The 19,863-nt window shown below is 40.5% G+C and overlaps 1 protein-coding gene across 1 annotated transcript in view; it reads right to left on the bottom strand.

Moving 5' to 3' along the window:
* LOC142422895 (phospholipid-transporting ATPase ABCA3-like) overlaps positions 1–19,863 on the bottom strand; it is an 83,143-nt gene that overhangs the window by 15,246 nt on the left and 48,034 nt on the right. The window contains exons 11-15 of the mRNA XM_075528114.1: positions 18,318–18,621; positions 17,122–17,380; positions 12,963–13,167; positions 10,960–11,179; positions 478–662 (exon numbers count right to left, since the gene is read on the bottom strand). Of these exons, the coding sequence (XP_075384229.1) occupies positions 478–662; positions 10,960–11,179; positions 12,963–13,167; positions 17,122–17,380; positions 18,318–18,621 (1,173 nt within the window). The remainder of the gene's footprint in view (positions 1–477; positions 663–10,959; positions 11,180–12,962; positions 13,168–17,121; positions 17,381–18,317; positions 18,622–19,863) is intronic.

The following is a 19,863-nucleotide window of genomic DNA, read 5'->3' as shown; positions in this document are numbered from 1 at the left end:
GGGACAGACAACAGAGAAGGGGGTGAAGGGAGACCCAGGATAGGGCAAGATATGACAAAATAACAATCTATAAATTATCAAGGGCTCCTGAGGGAGGGGGGAGCAGGGAGGGAGGGGAAAAAAAGAGGACCTGATGCAAAGGGCTTAAGTGGAGAGCAAATGCTTTGAAAATGATGAGGGCAAAGAATGCACGGATGTGCTTTCTACAATTGATGTATGTATATGTATGGATTGTGATAAGAGTTGTATGAGCCCCTAATAAAATGTAAAAAAAAAAAAGAAGTTACATGACAAAAAATTACTGAGTCGTTGAAAGACTGGGCCATCAGTTTCCTTCAAGGGGTGTGAATATGAGTCTTACAATTTAGTCAAAATTATAAAATAGGTGGCAGCCACTTTTGCAGGCGGGAGGCGGTTCACACTGCACCAGGGGGAGTCTTCATTGAGCGTTTGTGAGGTAAGACCTCATCTACTCACCATCTTCCGCTTTTTGAGGAAGTTACCGTACAGGAAAGTAGAGGAAAATGACCTAATTTTCAAGAGGTTGACCTCCACGATGAAGAGCAGAATGAGGAACAAGAAGCCTGTGACAATCATGGCAATCACATATTTTCCAATCCCATGACCTTCAAGTCCATAGTGGGTCTGTTTAGATTTGATGTCTGGAAAAGAGGAAAAGAGAGGCATTCACTTTAACACAGCGAGAGTACCCACACGTCACTCACTTTACTTTCTGGGTTTGGATAGTTTGTCTTTTGGAAATAAATCTTCTTTCCTATCAAAGGTGTGAGTAGATAGAGACTGCTTCTGGAGGCAATCAAAGGTGAGGCTTGAGCCTATGTAAATAGAAGTGAGTATTATGACCAAATAAACTGAAGGTAAAATGTATGCCATATATTTGATGATATATTTACAGTTGAACTGCGTGGCCTCCATGGCTGAAGCGGTTTTACAATTTAATTGATCATTTTCATATTTTTAAACCAAAATTCAATTTTCATAATGCTTGGCAATTTACAGTTCTCGCTTTGAGAGAGGGCTCTTTAACACATCCCCTTACTATATTTATAACATTTTAGGTTTTCGTTCCCTGCAGCACAAAATCTCCCCGGCCTCATCCTTCATGGAATGTACTTCATATGTCTGAGCTTAGTGGGTTAGTGTCATAAGCAATTTACTAAAAAGAGATGAAACCAACCTGGAAGAAAGCCTGACATACACAAGTAATAGAGTTCGTATTCCCAGATGGGAAGGGTGTACTTTTAGGAAAAAGATGCCAAGCGCTGACTCCAAGGAAAGTATAAAAACCACACCACAAGGGTAAAAAAACAAAGCAATTTTGGAGAATTCTCTCTCCGACCTTTCAGATCTGCTCGTAAAACATACACTGATCCTCATCATGCCTCTGTGATTGGCTACAGTGGGTGGTGGCTGGACCCTTCATTCAGTTTCAACTTCTCGGATAATTTCCCTGGGACTTTATTCTTCTTTCAGAGATTTAAAAAGTATATCTTCAGGGGCAATACCTGACTATTTGGTCCACATCTTCCGGCTTAGGAGTGAGCATCCAACTCAAGTGGGGTAAGCATATTGTCCCGATTTGTATTTAGAAATTTTGGTAGCGCACAGTCAGTGTCTGTGTGTCTTGGTTGTGAACTATGAAGCTGAGGGCATGGTGAGTAGGGAAAGTAGTCACAAAACAAAAACAAAACAAAAAATACAATAAAAGCAAATAAGCTATGCGGAGAGAGGCTGAGATGAGAAATAGAAAGAGAATGTGATTTCTTTTTTCCCCCCTTCTCCTTCTTGAGGTTAGGCTACATTGCTATTAGAACTCCTGGGACTGTCATAGATGACACTTATCCTTAAAATAATTTTCCACTAAAAACAAAACAACTCAACCTGGCAAGTTGCTCTTTTTCTGATACTGCTGTCCAAAAAAGTTCTAATGCTTAGTTGTTGTTGTTGTTAGGGGTCATTGAGTTGGTTCAGACTTCTAATGATCCTACGTAAAATAGAGCAACACAATGCTTGGTCCTGTGTCCTCCTCACACTTGTTAAGTTTGAGCCCATTGTCATAGCCACTGTGTAAATCCATCTTGGTGAGAATCTTTCTTTTCTTTTTTTTTTTTCCCTGCTGCCCTTTTACATTACCAAGCATGATGTCCTTTTCCAAAGACCACCCTTTCCACAGTCCTGGGGTGGCCAGCCTTTGCCTCCTTTCCCATCAGGGAATTTTAGTTCTAAGTCCAAGGCCTATGGTAGTTTTGAGATGGGGCCCAGTTTGTTCTGGGTGAGTTCACCTAACCCTTACAAAAAAAGGTTCATTGGCAGATATTTCACATATAATACAATTTAACCATTCAGCCATGCTAAGGAGATTTGTACAATCATCACCACAGTCAATTTAAGCACATTTTCTTCTCATAATCATTGTGGTTAGCCTTCCATTGCCTCATTCTCCCCTACCATGGCCCTAGGTAATGATTAATCCAGTTACTGTCCCTATAGATTTACCTAGCCTGGATTTCACATATGAAAAAAATCACAGAAAACACAAACAAGAAGCAAATAAACAAAAACCTTAACAGCAGTTACGAGACAAAACATAGGAAACCTCAACAGTAAAAAACAAAACAAAACCCCAAACCCAGAAAATTATAAAAACGGAAACAACTTTAAAATGGGTTGAAAGGGAGATCCCAGGATAAGATGGGTACAGTTTAACTTAGCTACATCTGCCATGCATGACTTTGCCGTGCTTTTCTGTCTGGTAGCAAGGCTGTTCACAGAATCCTTCTCCTGGGGTTTCTGTTTCCTGCTCTTCCCATTGCTCCAGCTTTAGTTCTCTGCAGGAAGCCTGCCTAGATGGAATTCTGACCTTCTCTTGCCCTTCACTGCTATCCCTACTGCCCACACTGTGTTTCCCTACCTACAATCATGGTAGCTGCATGTTGAACCTCCTCGAACTGATTTTTTTTTTGTTCTGTTGCTGAGAGTCTCTTGCTTTTAATAAAGTTACAGCGAACTGCCAAGCCTAACCCTATCTTTCTGGCTCTCAAAAGATGACCTAACAGGAAGTGTACCAAGGATCGTCTGTGGTTCATCTTCAACTATGTTTAACTATATTTATCAGACAGATAAATCTGGGATTCATGTGGCTTAGACAAAAGTTTGGACTAGGAGGGACATGCTGAAGTTCCTGACTCTCAACATAAAGCTAAGGAGACCAAGTTTCTTAAAGAGGGAGAGCAGCAATAGCTGCTGACAGACTCCCTCTTTACCACTGGACAGTAGCATAAGTTGTGAACCTGCTCCTCCACCCACAGCTGATTTTTCCTGCCCCACCCCTCCGGCAACCCAACCAGACAAACCTCACTGATCTCTGGGAGATAGCTCTGTGTGGGCAGTGTGAGGCAGACATCATCAGTACCCAAGCTTAACTTGCCATTTTGTTTTGTTTTCTCTCTCTCTCCCTTCCTCTTTCTCTCTTGCTTTGGTCTCTGGAGCGGTCCCCTCTCCCCTGGCCTCACCTCTCCTACACAGTGCACATGATCACAAAATAACGCTATCAAATATCAGGATTCCTCACCCACAAGGCAACATTATCTTCTACTTTATACTGTTTTCCTTGGCTATTGTATTTTTGTTCTATTACAATACTCTCCTTAAATTTGTGGAGTTCTCTCTCATTTCCTCTGCCAGAGCCCTCCTTCCAAGTGCACACCCTCCTGAGACTACCCATTCCCAGGCTGTAGATCCCAGCACTCCCATTCAAACAAGAGCTCCCTTCTCCGCTCCCCTCCCCACTCTGCTCCCCTTTGACAGCCTGGACGTGCTCACATTCATGTTGCCAGAGCAACCAAAGTTAGCAACCAAACCACACCTAAGATTTTTGTCTGTTTTAATTATTTTCTGTTTTCTTTTCAAGTGAGGCTTTTCTCTATTTTGTTTTGTTACTGTTGTTGGTGTGTTTTTTGTTTTGGCATGTTTTTCTTTATCTGAGATCTAGGACAGTTAAATCGATAGAGACACTAACTAGATGAATTGTTTCTTAATTTTCTGGCAGGGGAAGTTGGGGGTGGGCGGTTGGGGAGCTAATTTCCTAATGAGCAAAGAATGAAGATGTTTCTATGACTGATAGCAGTGATGGCTGCACAGTTCTTTTTCATATAGCTAAACCACTGAATTGTATGATATTTGAATTATGTCAACAAAACTGTTAAAATAAAACACCAAACCCAACCCAACCCTCCCACAGAAAGTCTACGTGAATGGGGCGGGAGGAACATCTCAGAAGGGGTGATGGGAGTGGTTGTACAGCTTGAAGAATGTCATCAGTGTTACTGAATTTAATGCTTGGAAAATGTCGAATTGGTGTATATGTTCCCCTCTGTATATTCTCAACAACAACAAATAATATAAAACAATTATAAATAAAAAATAGTCCTCTCCCCACCCACAACAAAAGATTTTCTTGCTCTATTTCTGTGCCTTAAGTTACTATTTTCAGTTGTATGAGCCCCTAATAAAATGTTTAAAAAATAGTTACTATTTTCATTCTTGCGCAAATGTCATCAACACCCTTCTTACAGGATATTAAATCAATGAATAATAGCCCATCAATAAATGAATACTGCTATTAACACATACACCTGAAGTTAGCAGACAAGTGCGATGTGCTAATTGCAGTATTCATACACAGTTTACAGAAGAAGAAGAAAAAGAAGAAGAAGAAGAAGAAGAAATAATAAAAAGAAATTGGACCCAGGGAGTCTAGAAAATCAGCCTTTGTTTCTACGCTTTGAGGGTCAAAGCAAGTAAATGTGGACTCAGATCAACATTAATAGTCCACATTGTGCTGTTTCCTTCCCCTCTTATTAAGATAACCACAATGTAAGCGAGAGGTGCAGCAGCCTGTGTCCCAGCAGTGAGCAGCCCTACATCATGCACATTCACTTTGCTGCGAGCCATCAGGCATGTAGTGAGGAGGAGGACTCTGTGGAGGTATACTGTGTAGGTCCCACGTATCACACATCTGCTGAGTGTGATATCTTAGGAAAGTGTTTTTAGCTTCCGCCCCCCCCCCAGCTCCCACATCTGTGGAATAATAGAAGGAAGGATAACAATTACCTATATATCATGAAGTGGTTGTAAGAATTAACGGGGCATGGATCATACAAAGCAGTTAGTAAATTTTAGCTACTGGTGACATCACAAATCCTTACTACTTAAACACCCTGGGATTTTTTAAAAGCAATACAAGAGTCAGGTGAGCACACAATTCGCCTTTCTAAACTTTTTCAGGTATAAAGGGACTTTATGGCTATTTCTCCAAGTGGGGAGATCACATCTATCTTAAAAATACCATCTGTAGGCATTCTAGATGTTTTTATGAAAGACCTTCTTAAAAATTACCTTCTGTGCTTGAATGTAGAATGTAATCAAAACCAGAGATTCGTTGCTACTAGGGATGACGAGGGCTCGCCCTGATACTCACTGTTTTCTGCACAGTCTCCATAAAAGCGGGTGCAGTATTTCTGGGCTTGGAATTTGTCGTACAATCCACTGATGGATTTTCCCAAGTTGTGAGTGGGAAACAGAAAGAATAGACTGACCAGTATTTGGTTGAAATGACCCAAATTCATCACTAGGATAGAAAATGTGTAAGTTAATTTCCATAGCAGAAAACGAGTATGAACTTATTAGCGCAACACAGAGTTCTGGATGTTTGTTTTTTTTTAATCTTTAGCTGGGCACCACTAAACTTTCCTTTGTCAGGAAGCCTGGAATGATAGTAAAGTCCAGTGGTTTGGAGAGATCATAGACAACTCAAGGTGGAGAGGAACAGTATCTAGTTCTCCAGTCCTGCATGCAAAGGAAACATGTGTCTGCTTACAAGCCAAATCAAGTGGCATATACAGGAGGGAAGGGTTTATGTGATGGATGAAGTGTGGGATAACGCTGAAGTGACTACACTACTCTAAAAATTAGGGTTGGAATAGATAGACGGAAATTAACTGTTAGGGTTCCAGAGGCTCCAGGCATTAACTATTTTCCAGGACATTCAATAAATGGCCCATTACTCCACAACTGGAAATTTATCCTAACAAAATGATAAGACAAACAAAGAAACAGAAAAACCTTATACATGGAGATGTTTGTGTGCTATACATTTCATTACAGGTAAGACAATGGAAATGACCTAATGGAACAATAGTAGCTAAGTTGTGGCACATTTATTCTTTAAGTATTATGAGCCTATGTTTATAATTTGTAACAGCATAGGAAATTACATACGTCATATAAAACGTGGTGACAGAATTCTAAGATGGCCCACGGTATTCTGCCATCCAATGTCCACAACTTGTACAATTCCCTCCACTCGAATGTGGGTGAGACTATAAATATGGATTCCATTCTTAAGGCTAGGTTGTGTTCTATAACAAAAGTCACGTGATTTTACAGAAAATACCCACGTGCCCTATCATAGACTTTGAGTTAATCAACAAGAAGCTTCTCATGGGTGTACCTTTAAAAGGAACTGGGCTCTTCTTACTATACTGAAAATGTCAATACTATTGAAAAAAGCAAAACTCACTGCCATGGAGTGGATTCTGACTCAGAGTGACTCTATAGTACAGGATAGAGCTGCCCTTTGGGTTTCCATGACTGGAGCTCTCTATGGGGCTAGACAGCCTCTCTTTGATCTCACAGAGTGGTTGGTCATTTTGAACTACAGCCTTGTGGTTAGCAACCCAACGTGTGACCATGACATCACCAGGGGTCCTCCAAATATTACTAATATCACTCTGTAAATTCAGGGTTATTCTAAGCCAACTCCAGCACAGTTCTTAAAAAAAAAAAAGAATAACTAATCACCAATTTCTTATGGAAAGGAAAGGAAACAGGATCAACAAAACACGGCTAAAATATAAAAACAAAGCAGGAGGCCTCTCACTCCCCAACTACAAAACCCACTGTACAGCCTTGGTAATCAAAAGAGCTTGGTATTGATATATATTGTAGACCAATGGCTCAGAACAAAGAGCCCAGAAATAAAACCAAGCAACTACTGACACCTGATTTTTGATAAAGGACTAAAACACATTAAATAAGGAAGATAGAGCCTTTTCAACAAATGGTGCTGGAAAAATTTTATCTCCACTTGTAAAAGAATGAAACAGGACCCTGACCGGAAATCATACACAAAATGAATGCAAGATGGATTAAAGACTTAAATATAAAACTTAAAACTCTAAAAGATTATCAGTGAAAAACTAGGGGAAAATTTAAGGCCCCTAATACAAGGAATAAGTACACTACCAAACATAATGAAAAACACCCATACGCCAGGGGTGTGAGGGGCGAGGCTGGGAGAGTGGAGGGTGAGTGGGTTGGAAAGGGGGAACTGATTAAAAGGATCCACATGTGACCTCCTCCCTGGGAGATGGACGGCAGAGAAGTGAGGGAAGGGAGACTCCGGATAGGGCAAGATATGACAAAATAACAATCTGTGGATTATCAAGGGCTAATGAGGGATGGAGGAGCAGGGAGGGAGGGGGCAAAAAGAGGACCTGATGCAGAGGGCTTAAGTGGAGAGCAAATGCTTTGAGAGTGATTAGGGCAAAGAATGTACGGATGTGCTTTATACAATTGATGTATGTATATGTGTGGATTGAGATAAGAGTTGTATGAGCCCCTAATAAAATGTAAAAAAAGAAAAGAAAAAAGAAAGAAAATGATTAGGGCAAAGAATGTACAGATATGCTTTATACAATTGGTGTATGTATATGCATGGATTGTGATAAGAGTTGTATGAGCCCCTAATAAAATGTTAAAAAACAAACAAACAAACACCCATACTACAGACAAGATCTGCTAAAATAATGACATTATGTCCATCAAAGACTGCATCAAAAGAATAAAAGGAGACCCCACAGATTCTTGATAATGATATATTAGATAAAAGGCAGAATCTACAGAAAATTGTAGTACCTCAATAAGAAAAACAAATAATCCAATAAAAAATTGGCAGAAGGCATGAATAGACACTTCACTGAAGATGCCATCCAAGTGGCCAATAATCAAATGAAGAAATGCTTTAAGAGACAAATGCAAATTAAAATAATGATAAGATACTACCTCACCTGGTACTGAGACCAAAAAACAAACAAAACAACAACAACAAAACGAAAAACAAGCCCAGAAAATAAGAAATGATGGAGAGGATGTGGAGAGATTGGAACACTCATACACTGCAGGTAGGATTGGCCAATTGTACAGGTATTATGCACTTCCTTAAACAAACGCAAACAGACATACCATCTGACCATGCAACCTCTTTACTTGCTATATTATCCCAAAGAAATAAAGAACAAAATACAAACAGATATGCGCACCCCCATATTCATGCCAGTGCTATCTATAATATCAAAAAGATGGGAACAACCAAAAAGCCTGTCTGTGGTGGAATGGATAAATAGGGTCACTGTGAGTTGGTGGCGACTCAATGGCAGGGAGTTTGATTATGAGTACATAGACACAATGGAATATGATGCATTTCTAAATAAACAATGAAACTGCCAAGCACTTCGTGACATGGATGAATTGGGAAGACACTATGCTCGGCAAAGTTAATCAATCTCATAAAGACAAAAACTACATAACACCACTAAAGTGATAAAAGATAAAACATGAGGGAGGGGGGAAAGGGGAGGGAGGGAAAAAAAAAAGAGGACCTGATGCAAGGGGCTTAAGTGGAGAGCAAATGCTTTGAGAATGATTGGGGCAGGGAATGTATGGATGTGCTTTATACAATTGATGTATGTATACGTATGGATTGTGATAAGAGTTGTATGAGTCCCTAATAAAATGTAAAAAAAGAAAAAAAAAGGTTCTCTTAAAAACATTAATACAAGTATTACTGTAGTTCTATTTTTAATTACTTATACATCTCCCCCTGTCAAATTTAATAGGCCCCTTAATAGAAAAACGAAACAACAAAAAAAGATAACACAAAAAAAAGGTTTTTAGACCTCGAGCAGTGCCTTGGAAGGCTATGGCGAGGTTGAGCTGGGTGGGGTAGGGCGGGGAGGGAGGGACAGGGAAGGAAGGAGGGAGAAGTAAATAGGAACCGGGCCCTTCCTGAATCAGAAAGTCTTGAGATTCTTCTGCTGCCCTTAAGGAAGTCGAAACTGCTCTGTTGGAATGAGAGGCTCATGTTAGGGAATTGTGCTTGGTCTCTTGGATCTAAGAATGGCCCCTGAGAGCTCAGTCCACAGTTGCAAGGAACTGAATTCTTCCCACAACCAGTGAATTTGGGAGAAGACCCTCATCCTTAGATGAAACTGCAGCCTGGACAACACTTTGATTTCATCCTGTGCAGAAGCCCCAGGTAACCAGCGCCTGGATTACTAACCTGTAGAAGTTGTGAGTTAATAAATTTGTTATTCTTAAACTGCTAAGCCTGCATTAATGTTACACTACAATAAAAACAAATATACAAGTGAAACCAGTAAGTTATGTATCTAAGGATTTCATCAGTATAAAATAATTCTTAGATAACAGTGGAAGATGTATTACATTCTTTTGAGTAGCTGTTTCAGGTAGGTATGATAAGAGTATTTTTTCCTCCAATTTTTACTTCTGTATCATTTCCACTTGTCTATAAAGGAGTGGACAGGTAGGTTATGCAGGCTTCTTAGGAGTCCAGAGGAGGGAAATAATAGGGAAACCTGGATTATTAAAGAGCTCTCTCAGAACTCTAATGCCATTAGATCATTCTTAGAATTCAAACTCCTATCGGGTCCATAAGCCCCTTCAAGATCTGGTCCCGGTTCACCCCTCTAGACCACTCTTATTCCTTTCAGAAAATGATCCAGGCACAATGATCTTTTTTCTGTTCCTTATACCATGCCAAAGGAGCCCTGGTGGCATAGTAGTTACGCTTTGGGATACCAACTTCAAGATCAGAAGTTCGAAACAACCAGCCACTCTGAGGGAGAAAGAGGGGACTTTCTACTCCTGTAAAGAGGTACAGTCTCAGAAACCCACAGAGGGCAGGTCTACCTTGCCCTATCAGTTGATGGCAGTAAGTTTACGCTATGCTTAGGTGCCTTCTGACTTCAAGACCTTTTTGCTAACTTCTTCATCAGTCTGAAATACTATTCTTTCACTAAATATTCAAGTGGCTAGCTGCAAAACAAGAGACCCCAAACTAAAATAACCCTCAAGCATTCTCAATTGGCCACCCTACTGGGGATTCCCCCTCTCCCTCCGAATCACAGGGACTATTATTACCTTTATGCGACCACTTACTACTATCGTGTGCTTTCGTTGTTGTTGTTATTCTCTTTAGTATTATTATGTATACTCCAGAATAGGAACATTATCTATCTTAAGAGTATATTCCTTATGTCTAGCCTCTAGCAGAGGCTTAACAAATGCTACATAAATGAAAAACCAAACAGGTGACTCAGAGATCCCCCTAAGATGCATATAGAATATCTGTCTTCTCAGAGGCAGTTAGTCTATAGAACTTGCCTCATCTCTTTAGCCACAGATCTGCTGGCTCTTTACCTTCTAGGGAATTTCAGATGAGATGATTCTCAGGGAGGAAATACCTCCACCGCTCCCAAATACAGATTATCCTATCGTCTGTGTAGAGGATGGGAGGAGGGATCAGGGGGTTACATTTTTATCATTCTCTAAGAGAATCTGATATATCTGGGATGAACTTGAAGTGACCCCTCTACCCCCCAAATCACTGAACTCTTAGAATTCTCATAGTAATGTAGTCTAAAATGGGTTGGTAAGGGTGGACTTTCAAAGGTATTTAGTAAGTTACCATCTTAAAAATACACCAGTCCTAATCATGTGCTTCTTTCCGTGATCGCCGATACTTCCAGAACCCGAGTTAATTTCATACAGAAGGGAACTCCACAGGCTCCCACTTACTGTTAGTATCAATCATGTGGACCAAGAAAAAACTGGCAATGCCTGTAAGCAAGTTGAAAGCAAGCAATTTGGTGTAGGCAGCAGCACTGTTGGAAAACAAGAAGCTCATCAAGTATATGAAAGGAACGATGGACCAGCCGAACAGCATTAAGATCAGCAAGACATCTGTATAGTTGTTGCCTTCAAAGAACACGTCCACCTGACAGATGTAGAAGACTCCCTAGGAGCAAGAAGACCAAGCACAGAGGTAAGGGATTTGTTGGCTGGGGGTTAAAGGGGTGGGAGGGAGAGTGTAGCAAGGAAAAATCAGCCCAGAACACCAAACAAAACCAAAAATAACATTATGGTAGAGCAGAATTCCAAATCATGGTTACATTATAGGCGAACGGCCCCATAGAGCTTTCAAGGTTTTCTTTACAGAGGCAGACTTGCCACATTCTCCTCCCTGTTGTCATTACATGGCCATTGAGTTGGTACCTGAGGCTATGAATTTTCTTTTGAGTGAAATTTATTTATTTATTTTTATGATTAAAAAAATAAATCATTTTATTGGGGGCTCATACAACTCTTATCACAATCCATCCATCCATCCACTGTGTCAAGCACATTTGCACTTTTGTCGCCATCATCATCTTCAAAACCTTTTCTTCCTACTTGAGCCCTTTGTATCAGCTCCTCATTGTCCCCTTCCTTCCCCCACCCTCCCGCCCTCATGAACCCTTGGTAATTTATAGATTTTTTTTTCATGTCCTACACTGACCAATGTCTCCCTTCACCCACTTTTCTGTTGTCTATCCCCCCTGGGAGGGGGTTATAGGTGGATATAGGTGATTAGTTCTCCCTATCTCCCCCAACCTTCCTCTTACCCTTCTGGTATGGCTACTTTCAATATTGGTCCTGAGGGGTTATCTATCCTGGATTCCCTGTGCTTCCAGCTCTTGTCTGTACCTGTGTACACACTTCTGGTCTAGACAGATTTGTATATATGACGATGGAGGAAAAGATCTATGTACATGTATTTGTAGGTCTAGTATTAAGGAAGCAGATGGACAGTATGCCTCTACTTAAGTACTCCCTCAATGCAAGCACACTTTGCTCTATTAAACTGGAATTCCATGATGCTCACCTTCCCGACACTATCACTGAAGACAAAACAGGTGCATAAGGAAATGTGGTGAAGAAAGCTGATGATGCCCAGCTATCAAAACATATAGTGTCTGGCATCTTAAAGGCTTGAAGATAAACAAGTGGCCATCTAACTGAGAAGCAACAAAGCCCACATGGAAGAAGCACACCAGCCTGTGTGATCATGAGGTGTCAATGGGATCAGGTATCAGGCATCAAACAAAGACCCAGAACAAAAGATCATATCATTGTGAATGAGGGGGGATGTGGAGTAGAGACCCAAAGCCCATCTGTAGGCAACTGGAGACTATGAATTTTAATGGGAGTATCTTTCTCTGGTGGGTATTTTTCTGCTGGTGGGTTTGAATCATGGACTTGATAGGTAGCAACACAATGCTTAGCCCACAGTGCCACCAAGGCTCCTTTCTCAGAACACCAGAGGGATGAAAACACCCCATTCTACCCTTTAAAACTCAGGCTCATAGGCTCAGGCTGAGCTCCACCCACCTATTCATACTGAAAATAACAATAAAGAAAACAGAACAAGCCTTCCTTCTCTCTCTCTTTTTTCCTAGTTGGAAAAGCCTGGTTTCTTCTTTTGTTTAGTTTAGCATACAGGGACGATGGTGTAGCTATTGTAGACATTCCCAATACAGAGATTGTTCTAAGCTCTCACACACTCAGTGAGCAAACTAGCGTCAGGCTCAGGTTCAGTAAGCTGGTCACTGATGTGTGCTGAGATGCTCTAAGTTGTTGGATGAAGACGTGGGCAGAGAAAATCATTGTACTTAAAGGCTTTCAGCCTGTATTTCATAGTGTCAGGATTCAGGCAAGTGCCTGTGCAGGAAAGTGTCTGCTGGTATACACCAAATACTTACCAGTAGGAGGAAGGAACAAATGAAGAAGATGCTGACATCCCAAACCAAAGCAGAGAGCCAGAAGATGCCCATGTGCGCTCCACTTACAAACTGGATGTGCTTTGCCTTACAGACTCTTTCACTTATTGTCAGGAGAGAAAAACTGCTAGCCACAATGGCTGTGCCAAAGAACAAGCTGAAGGCAACATCATGTCCTTTAATGCCCCTGCGGAAGATGGAACATGAAAAAATAGCGTGGGCAGTAGGAATACAAATTTTTAAAAATCATTTTACTGGGGGCTCATATGACTCTTATCACAATCCATACATACATCAATTGTATAAAGCACATTAGTATATTCGTTATACCCATCATTCTCAAAACATTTAGTAGGAATACAATTTTTACAAAGACAAGCAGTCATTTGCAGAATTTTGGATCTAATTGATGGGTATGTTTCTGAAAAGTATTTCTGGAGATCAGAATAAAAGGGGCCTTCCAAATATTCATGGAAAAATTGAATTAAAAGGGCATGCAAATTTCCATGATCTTTTGCAGGCCCCTTGTAAAGGTGCCAGTTTATTTGTTGACAAACATATAAAAACTGTTACCATCAAAAATGATGTTTTACTTTGTATTAGGGCCTCATGGTGAAGCATCTAATTGGTGGCAGATCTCGATTTATAAGTGGGGCTCCACCTCCATTTTCACTCTTGATAGGCAGCCCTCACTGAGTTAATTCTGACCATTAACCAGCCATCTTTAAAGGTCTGCCCTCAGGCAGAGTGTGCTTGAAAATGAATGACCACTTCCCTTGCCAGTCCAGGAAGGGGCAGTCTTGCTCACAGAGGACTTGCTTGAACTGTGTCCTTAAAGGAATTCAAGAGTTAAGAAATTGGTCATGAGTTATGCTTGACCATCAAGTGGCCAAGTGATGGACTTTACAAATTTTCCTGATCTGTAATGGTATGAGCATTAAAATTATGATTCTTTGCCTCCAACTTCTGTAGTACCTCCTGCCTACAGGGAGGAGCTACTTCTTTTTAATCATTTTATTTATTTATTTATTTTAAACGTTTTATTAGGGGCTCCTACAACTCTTATCACAATCCATACATATACATACATCAATTGTATAAAGCACATCTGTACATTCTTTGCCCTAATAATTTTCTTTTTTTTTTTTTTTACATTTTATTAGGGGCTCATAGAACTCTTACCACAATCCATACATATACATACATCAATTGCATAAAGCACATCCATACATTCCCTGCCCCAATCATTCTCAAAGCATTTACACTCCACTTAAGCCCTTTGCATCAGGTCCTCTTTTTTTTTCCCCCTCCCTCCCCGCTTCCCCCTCCCTCATATGCCCTTGGTAATTTATACCTCGTTATTTTGTCATATCTTGCCCTATCCGGAGTCTCCCTTCCCCCCTTCTCTGCTGTCCCTCTCCCAGGGAAGAGGTCACATGTGGATCCTTGTAATCAGTTCCCCCTTTCCAACCCACTCACCCTCCACTCTCCCAGCATCGTCCCTCACACCCTTGGTCCTGAAGGTATCATCCACCCTGGATTCCCTGTACCTCCAGCCCTCATATGTACCAGTGTACAGCCTCTGTCCTATCCAGCCCTGCAAGGTAGAATTCGGATCATGGTAGTTGGGGGAAGGAAGCATCCAGGACCTGGGGGAAAGCTGTGTTCTTCATCGGTACTACCTCGCACCCTGACTGACCCATCTCCTCTCCAAACCCCTCTGTGAGGGGATCACAGGGAGGAGCTGCTTCTAATGGTGATCTCAAGCTGATTTTCTTTGTTCTCTATTTTCTGTAATTATCCACGTGGCTGGAATCCTTCAGACACCATCACGGCTGCTGGTTTCCCTCATCTGGAAGATCTGTCTTTGTCCTGTTTAAGGCGTCATAAAGGGGTTGCTATAGAGCATATTTGAATTTGGGGTTTACTTTCCCCCCTAGAACAAAGTAAAAATGTAGGAAAGAAATAATCTCAAAAAGGTCAGTTTTTCCTAAGAAAGCAAAGTTGTTATCCTATATTAACTTGCACCTACTTACCTCACCCTGAATTTTTAATTTTTCATTTCATGTGCAGCTAGTAAAAAGTTATCACAGACTAGACTTTGTGATATCAGACTCTCTGATATTCTTTACATCTTTGGAAAACCCCAGAGAATTGATGTCTATGTGAATTAAAAGAATTGATATTTACTGTACTAAAACTGAAAACTGAGAAAATAAAAAGGTATTTTTTAATCAATAAATCATTTTATTGGAGGCTCTTATAGCTCTTTTTTTAAAAAGTACTTTATTTTAAAAGGTCCTATGCAGCACTTCCTAATGCAAACTCATTGTGTTCTTTTAAAAAAATCATTTTATTGGGGGCTCATACAACTCTTATCACAATCCATACATACATCCCTTGTGTCAGCACACTTACTTATACATAATGTTGCCATCACCATTTTCAGAACATTTTCTTTCTGCTTGAGCCTTTGGTATCAGATCTTTTATCCCTCCCTCTTCCACCCTTCCACCCTCGTGGACCCTGATAAATTATAAATTATTATTATTTTCATATCTTACACCATCCACTGTCTCCCTTTGCCCATGTAAAAATACTATTTTTTGCAAGCACTAATAAAAGTTGTTAAAAAGCTGGTGCTGTTTTACATATTTGAAAATTGCTTTTGATATTTGGCTTACAGAAAGAAGACAGCCAATTTTTTAGATTCTTATTGCGTGTTTGGTCTTTTGTAGTATGTGCTTTGGCTGAAGTACATGAGAGAAATATAACATCATTATATATATGTATATATATATATACGAGAGGGTACCCCCCAAAAACCTGATTTTTTTTTTCAAAGCTATGTATTTAAATTTGTTTTACTAAGCAACCTTATCACCTTCAAAGTAATTTCCATTACACTACATACACTTGTCAAATTTGCAATTGCATTTCTGGAAACATCTTTCACACTCATTTGTTTGGATGGCTGACAGCATCTCCCTAGTTCTTCTTCACCTCTTCTCCATCATCAAATCGCGTCCTTTCATGCCTCTCTTCATTCATGGAAACCAAGAGAAGTCACATGGAGCGAGGTCAGGTGAGTCAGGTCAAAATCTGGCACACAGAGATGCCTGCATGAGCAGGTGCATCATTGTGGTGGCAAAACCAGTCCCGTCTGCTACAAAACAGGCCTTTTTTGGTCACACACTGTTACATACGCAATCTTTTCAGAACCTCTACATAGAAAATTTGATTAATAGTCTGGCCTGGTGGAATGAATACCAAATGAACTACCAGACAACATTTTCATCCATTTGGGAAGTTGACACATGTCCAGAATGACATTTGTCATCAATCGACATTTCACCTTTTTTGAAATGAGAAAACCACTCATACACTTGAGTTTTTCCCATAGCGCTATCCTTGTAAGCTGTGTTCAACATTACAACAGTTTCTGCGGCATTTTTCCTGAGCAGGAAACAAAATTTCACAGCCACCTGCTATTCTTAGCCATCACAAAAAAACGAGGTTTGAATAAAACTGCTTTCACGAAAAAATTCACTAGTGACCAGAGAACCTTCCCAGGAGATGCCACTGAGTGCACTAACTCAGATCGAGTTACTTGACAGTTGGGAAAATGTGTTCTACGAAAGTTCTGCTTAGCAGAACTTTTTCCCAGTTTTTCCTGGGGGGTACCTCCATGTATATACTTATGTATACCTAAACCTATGTCTATACCTATATCTATACCAGGGTGACCAACCTGTCCTGGTTTGACTGAGATTTTCCTAATTTCACAGTGAATGTCCTCTGTAACCAGAAACCTTTTCATTCTGGGCAAACCAGGGCCATCGATACAATGTGGAATCTGAAACTCTTATCAATGAAATTTTGTGCTGTGAAAAATATAAATCCATTGATTTATCTTAATGTATCTTTTCCAGTACATGGGCCTCTAACATTTTGAACTGGCTGTTGGAAAATATTGAATGAAATTTATTTCGATCTTGCAGACTCATGACATGGTCTATGGCACCCTCAAGAGTCCTTGGACCACCCTTTGAGAACTGCTTGGAGCACAACGTAGACATGTAATGAACACTTATAACATATAAATCCAAGGAGAAATAAAGAAACCTCAGAGCACACATACTTATGTAATTGTTTCTTCAGTTTTTGACTGGCAGTTGGAGGCTGAGGCTTGTTAGCGACTGAGATCGAAGCACCAGGGCCAGAGAGTAACTTAAAGAGAATATTGTTGACCAAATTTAGGGCTGTTGGAGCAGTGTGATATGCCTGGTTGTTGAACAGGGCAGTGAAGACGGCTTTTTTTTCCTGGACATCAAGGGACACGGCAACAAGACACTGTTCCTTACAGCTTCTGCTTTTCAGTAGGTACTCTTCCATGTTACCTACAATGGGAAAAACAACTCAGGGGTCAGCATGCATACTCATTTGATTCCATTCAGCCAACATTTCCTGATCAATCGAGGCAATGTGCCAGGAACGGGTATACATTCATCTGGAGAGTAGCTACTGTGTACTTCGGGGTCATAAAGAAGAGAGAAAAGTCATAAAAGTAATAATCTGTAAGATGAAACATAAATGCACCAGCAAATGAAAAAGCTATTATGTCAATGCTAATAGAGATGTGAGCATTGATCAAAAGATGTAATTTGGAAACAAGGCATTGTATGCTTTGTCTGAGGCACGGAGATAGCTGGGTGTTTTGTTGGATTCTGACAACTATTGTTTGACCTTGAGTAAATTATTGACCTTTTCTGCATCTCTTTTGTTATGTACATTAAGTGGAATCATGCACGTGGAAAGCCTTAGGGGGGGCTGAAAAATAATATAAAATAATGTTTATTTATGTGTCAATTTTGTGGAAGTACAGCCTTGTTCATCTTTTTATCTCTCAGCATCTCTTGGACAATTATAAATGTCTGTTCAATGAAGCCATATTCATTTTGTTCTGGATCCCTTGTGTGTCGGTTCATTATATATCATTCCCGTGCCCCAAAGATTAAAAGTAAGACCCAAAGTGGCCATTTAGGATCTTACATTGCTTCGTTAGGTCAGATGTGTCTAGCCAGGCATATCTCCCTGAAGTACTTGTTCTCAGCCAGATGCTACTGAGCATGTTTTTTCATGGAGTACAAGATTTCTGGAGGAAGGCTGGTATGATTAGACTGACCAAAGGACATGTTTCATAGAATATTTTCCCTGATTTCCTAAGATTGATGCACAGTAGGAATTTCCTACTCCGACTTTTGAAGCATATGAACATTTGTCAAGTGACAATAAAAGTCTTCACACAGCACACATCCTTCTTGGCAAAGCCCTTACCTGTGACTGGTTGAGGCAGTTGTTTCTCATTTGCTAGTATAAGTTTCATGTGGTCTGAAAACCGATTGCCCAACTCAGTGCCCAGGGAGGACGTATAAGGCACAATAGATTGACCATACTTGTGCAAATCCATCCCCAAAGAAGGGGAATCCTTCACTTCCGAGTTGTCGAAGATGATTTTTAGGAAGAAGGCAGTGAAAATCAGTAGTATCAAAATCTGCAATACCGTGATCTTCCAGTGACGAAAAGTATAAAGAGCCCTTTTTATCAGCAAGGCATAGAACTGCTGGATGCAGAGAACGATCTACAAAGAGGAGAGAGACATAAAATAGACATGGAGCCACCGTTCAAGCTTTTAGAGGCTTCCACCCTTCAGAGGGCAATCAACCTAGAAGCCAGGGTTAGGTGGTCCTCCTATGTGATCGCATGGTACTCTGGACTTTCCCTCATCATTATGCTTGTCATTTTATACTGTAATTGATGTTCAACTGAGCCTTGATGGCACAGTGGGAAAAGCACTCAGCTACTCACACAAAGGTCAGCGGTTTGAGCCCACCAGCCATTTGTGAAAGAAAGAGGTGGCAGTTTGCTTCTATAAAGAGATCCAGTCTTGGGAAGCCTACCGTCCCGTTCTATTCTGTCCTATTGGGTCACTATGAGTCAGAATCAAGAGCACTGGGTTTGATTCTCTTTTGTGGTTTGCATGTTCCATCACATATCTTCCTTGCTAGATTGCAAACTCCACTAGGACGGGCACCACTTCTGTCTTCTTTATTGTTCGATTTCCAAGGTCTAGCATAGAATGAGAACTCAATAGAGGGAGGGCTCAATACTGGTTAAGCTGAACTAAAGCAACAACAACAACAACAACAACCCTGGTAACTCAAGTGGATATCCCTTGTGGTGCTCACATACAGTTTAACGGTAGGCAGATACAATATACATAGCAACAATACTAGAAAAAAACAAGCAAGCATTTCAGCATAAAGGAAAATGGTGGGAGTGGATTTTTCTAACAATATTTGTGGTTTATTGGGGGGCTATGTTGACAATAATAGAATTTAATATAATACAGCATGCTGACGGTGGAGCCCTGGGTAGTAGTGGTTACGAGTTGGGTGCTAACCTCAAGGTCAGCAATTCAAAACCACCAACTGCTTCATGGGAGGAAGATAAGGCTTTTTACTTCCATCAAGATTTATGGTTTTGAAAATCCACAGGACTCTACCCTGTCTGATAGGGTCGCTAAGAGTCTGATTTGACTAAATGGAAGTGAGAAGAGGAAGGTGAAGAGGAAGCAGCAAATGCAGTAGCAGCAGCAGCTATATAGGAGCCCAGAAGAGCTTCATTTAGACAAACCTGAAGGTGCAGGGAAAAGTTCTTGTATGATATGAGGCTTGAGTTGAATATTTAAAATATGATTTCACTAGGCTAAAACACTGAAATCGCTCAATGATAAGAGATCTAGGTGTTTCAAAACCATAGTTTTCAAAGTGAGAAGTTACTGAAGTAGGTTAGATAGTTGAGGACAAGTTTTAGAGAGCAA

This window comes from Tenrec ecaudatus, chromosome 12 (genome assembly GCF_050624435.1).
Source record: "Tenrec ecaudatus isolate mTenEca1 chromosome 12, mTenEca1.hap1, whole genome shotgun sequence".
NCBI lineage: Eukaryota > Metazoa > Chordata > Mammalia > Afrosoricida > Tenrecidae > Tenrec > Tenrec ecaudatus.
The sequence above is the reverse complement of the archived record's forward strand: the minus strand, read 5'-3'. Positions and strand labels throughout refer to the sequence as shown.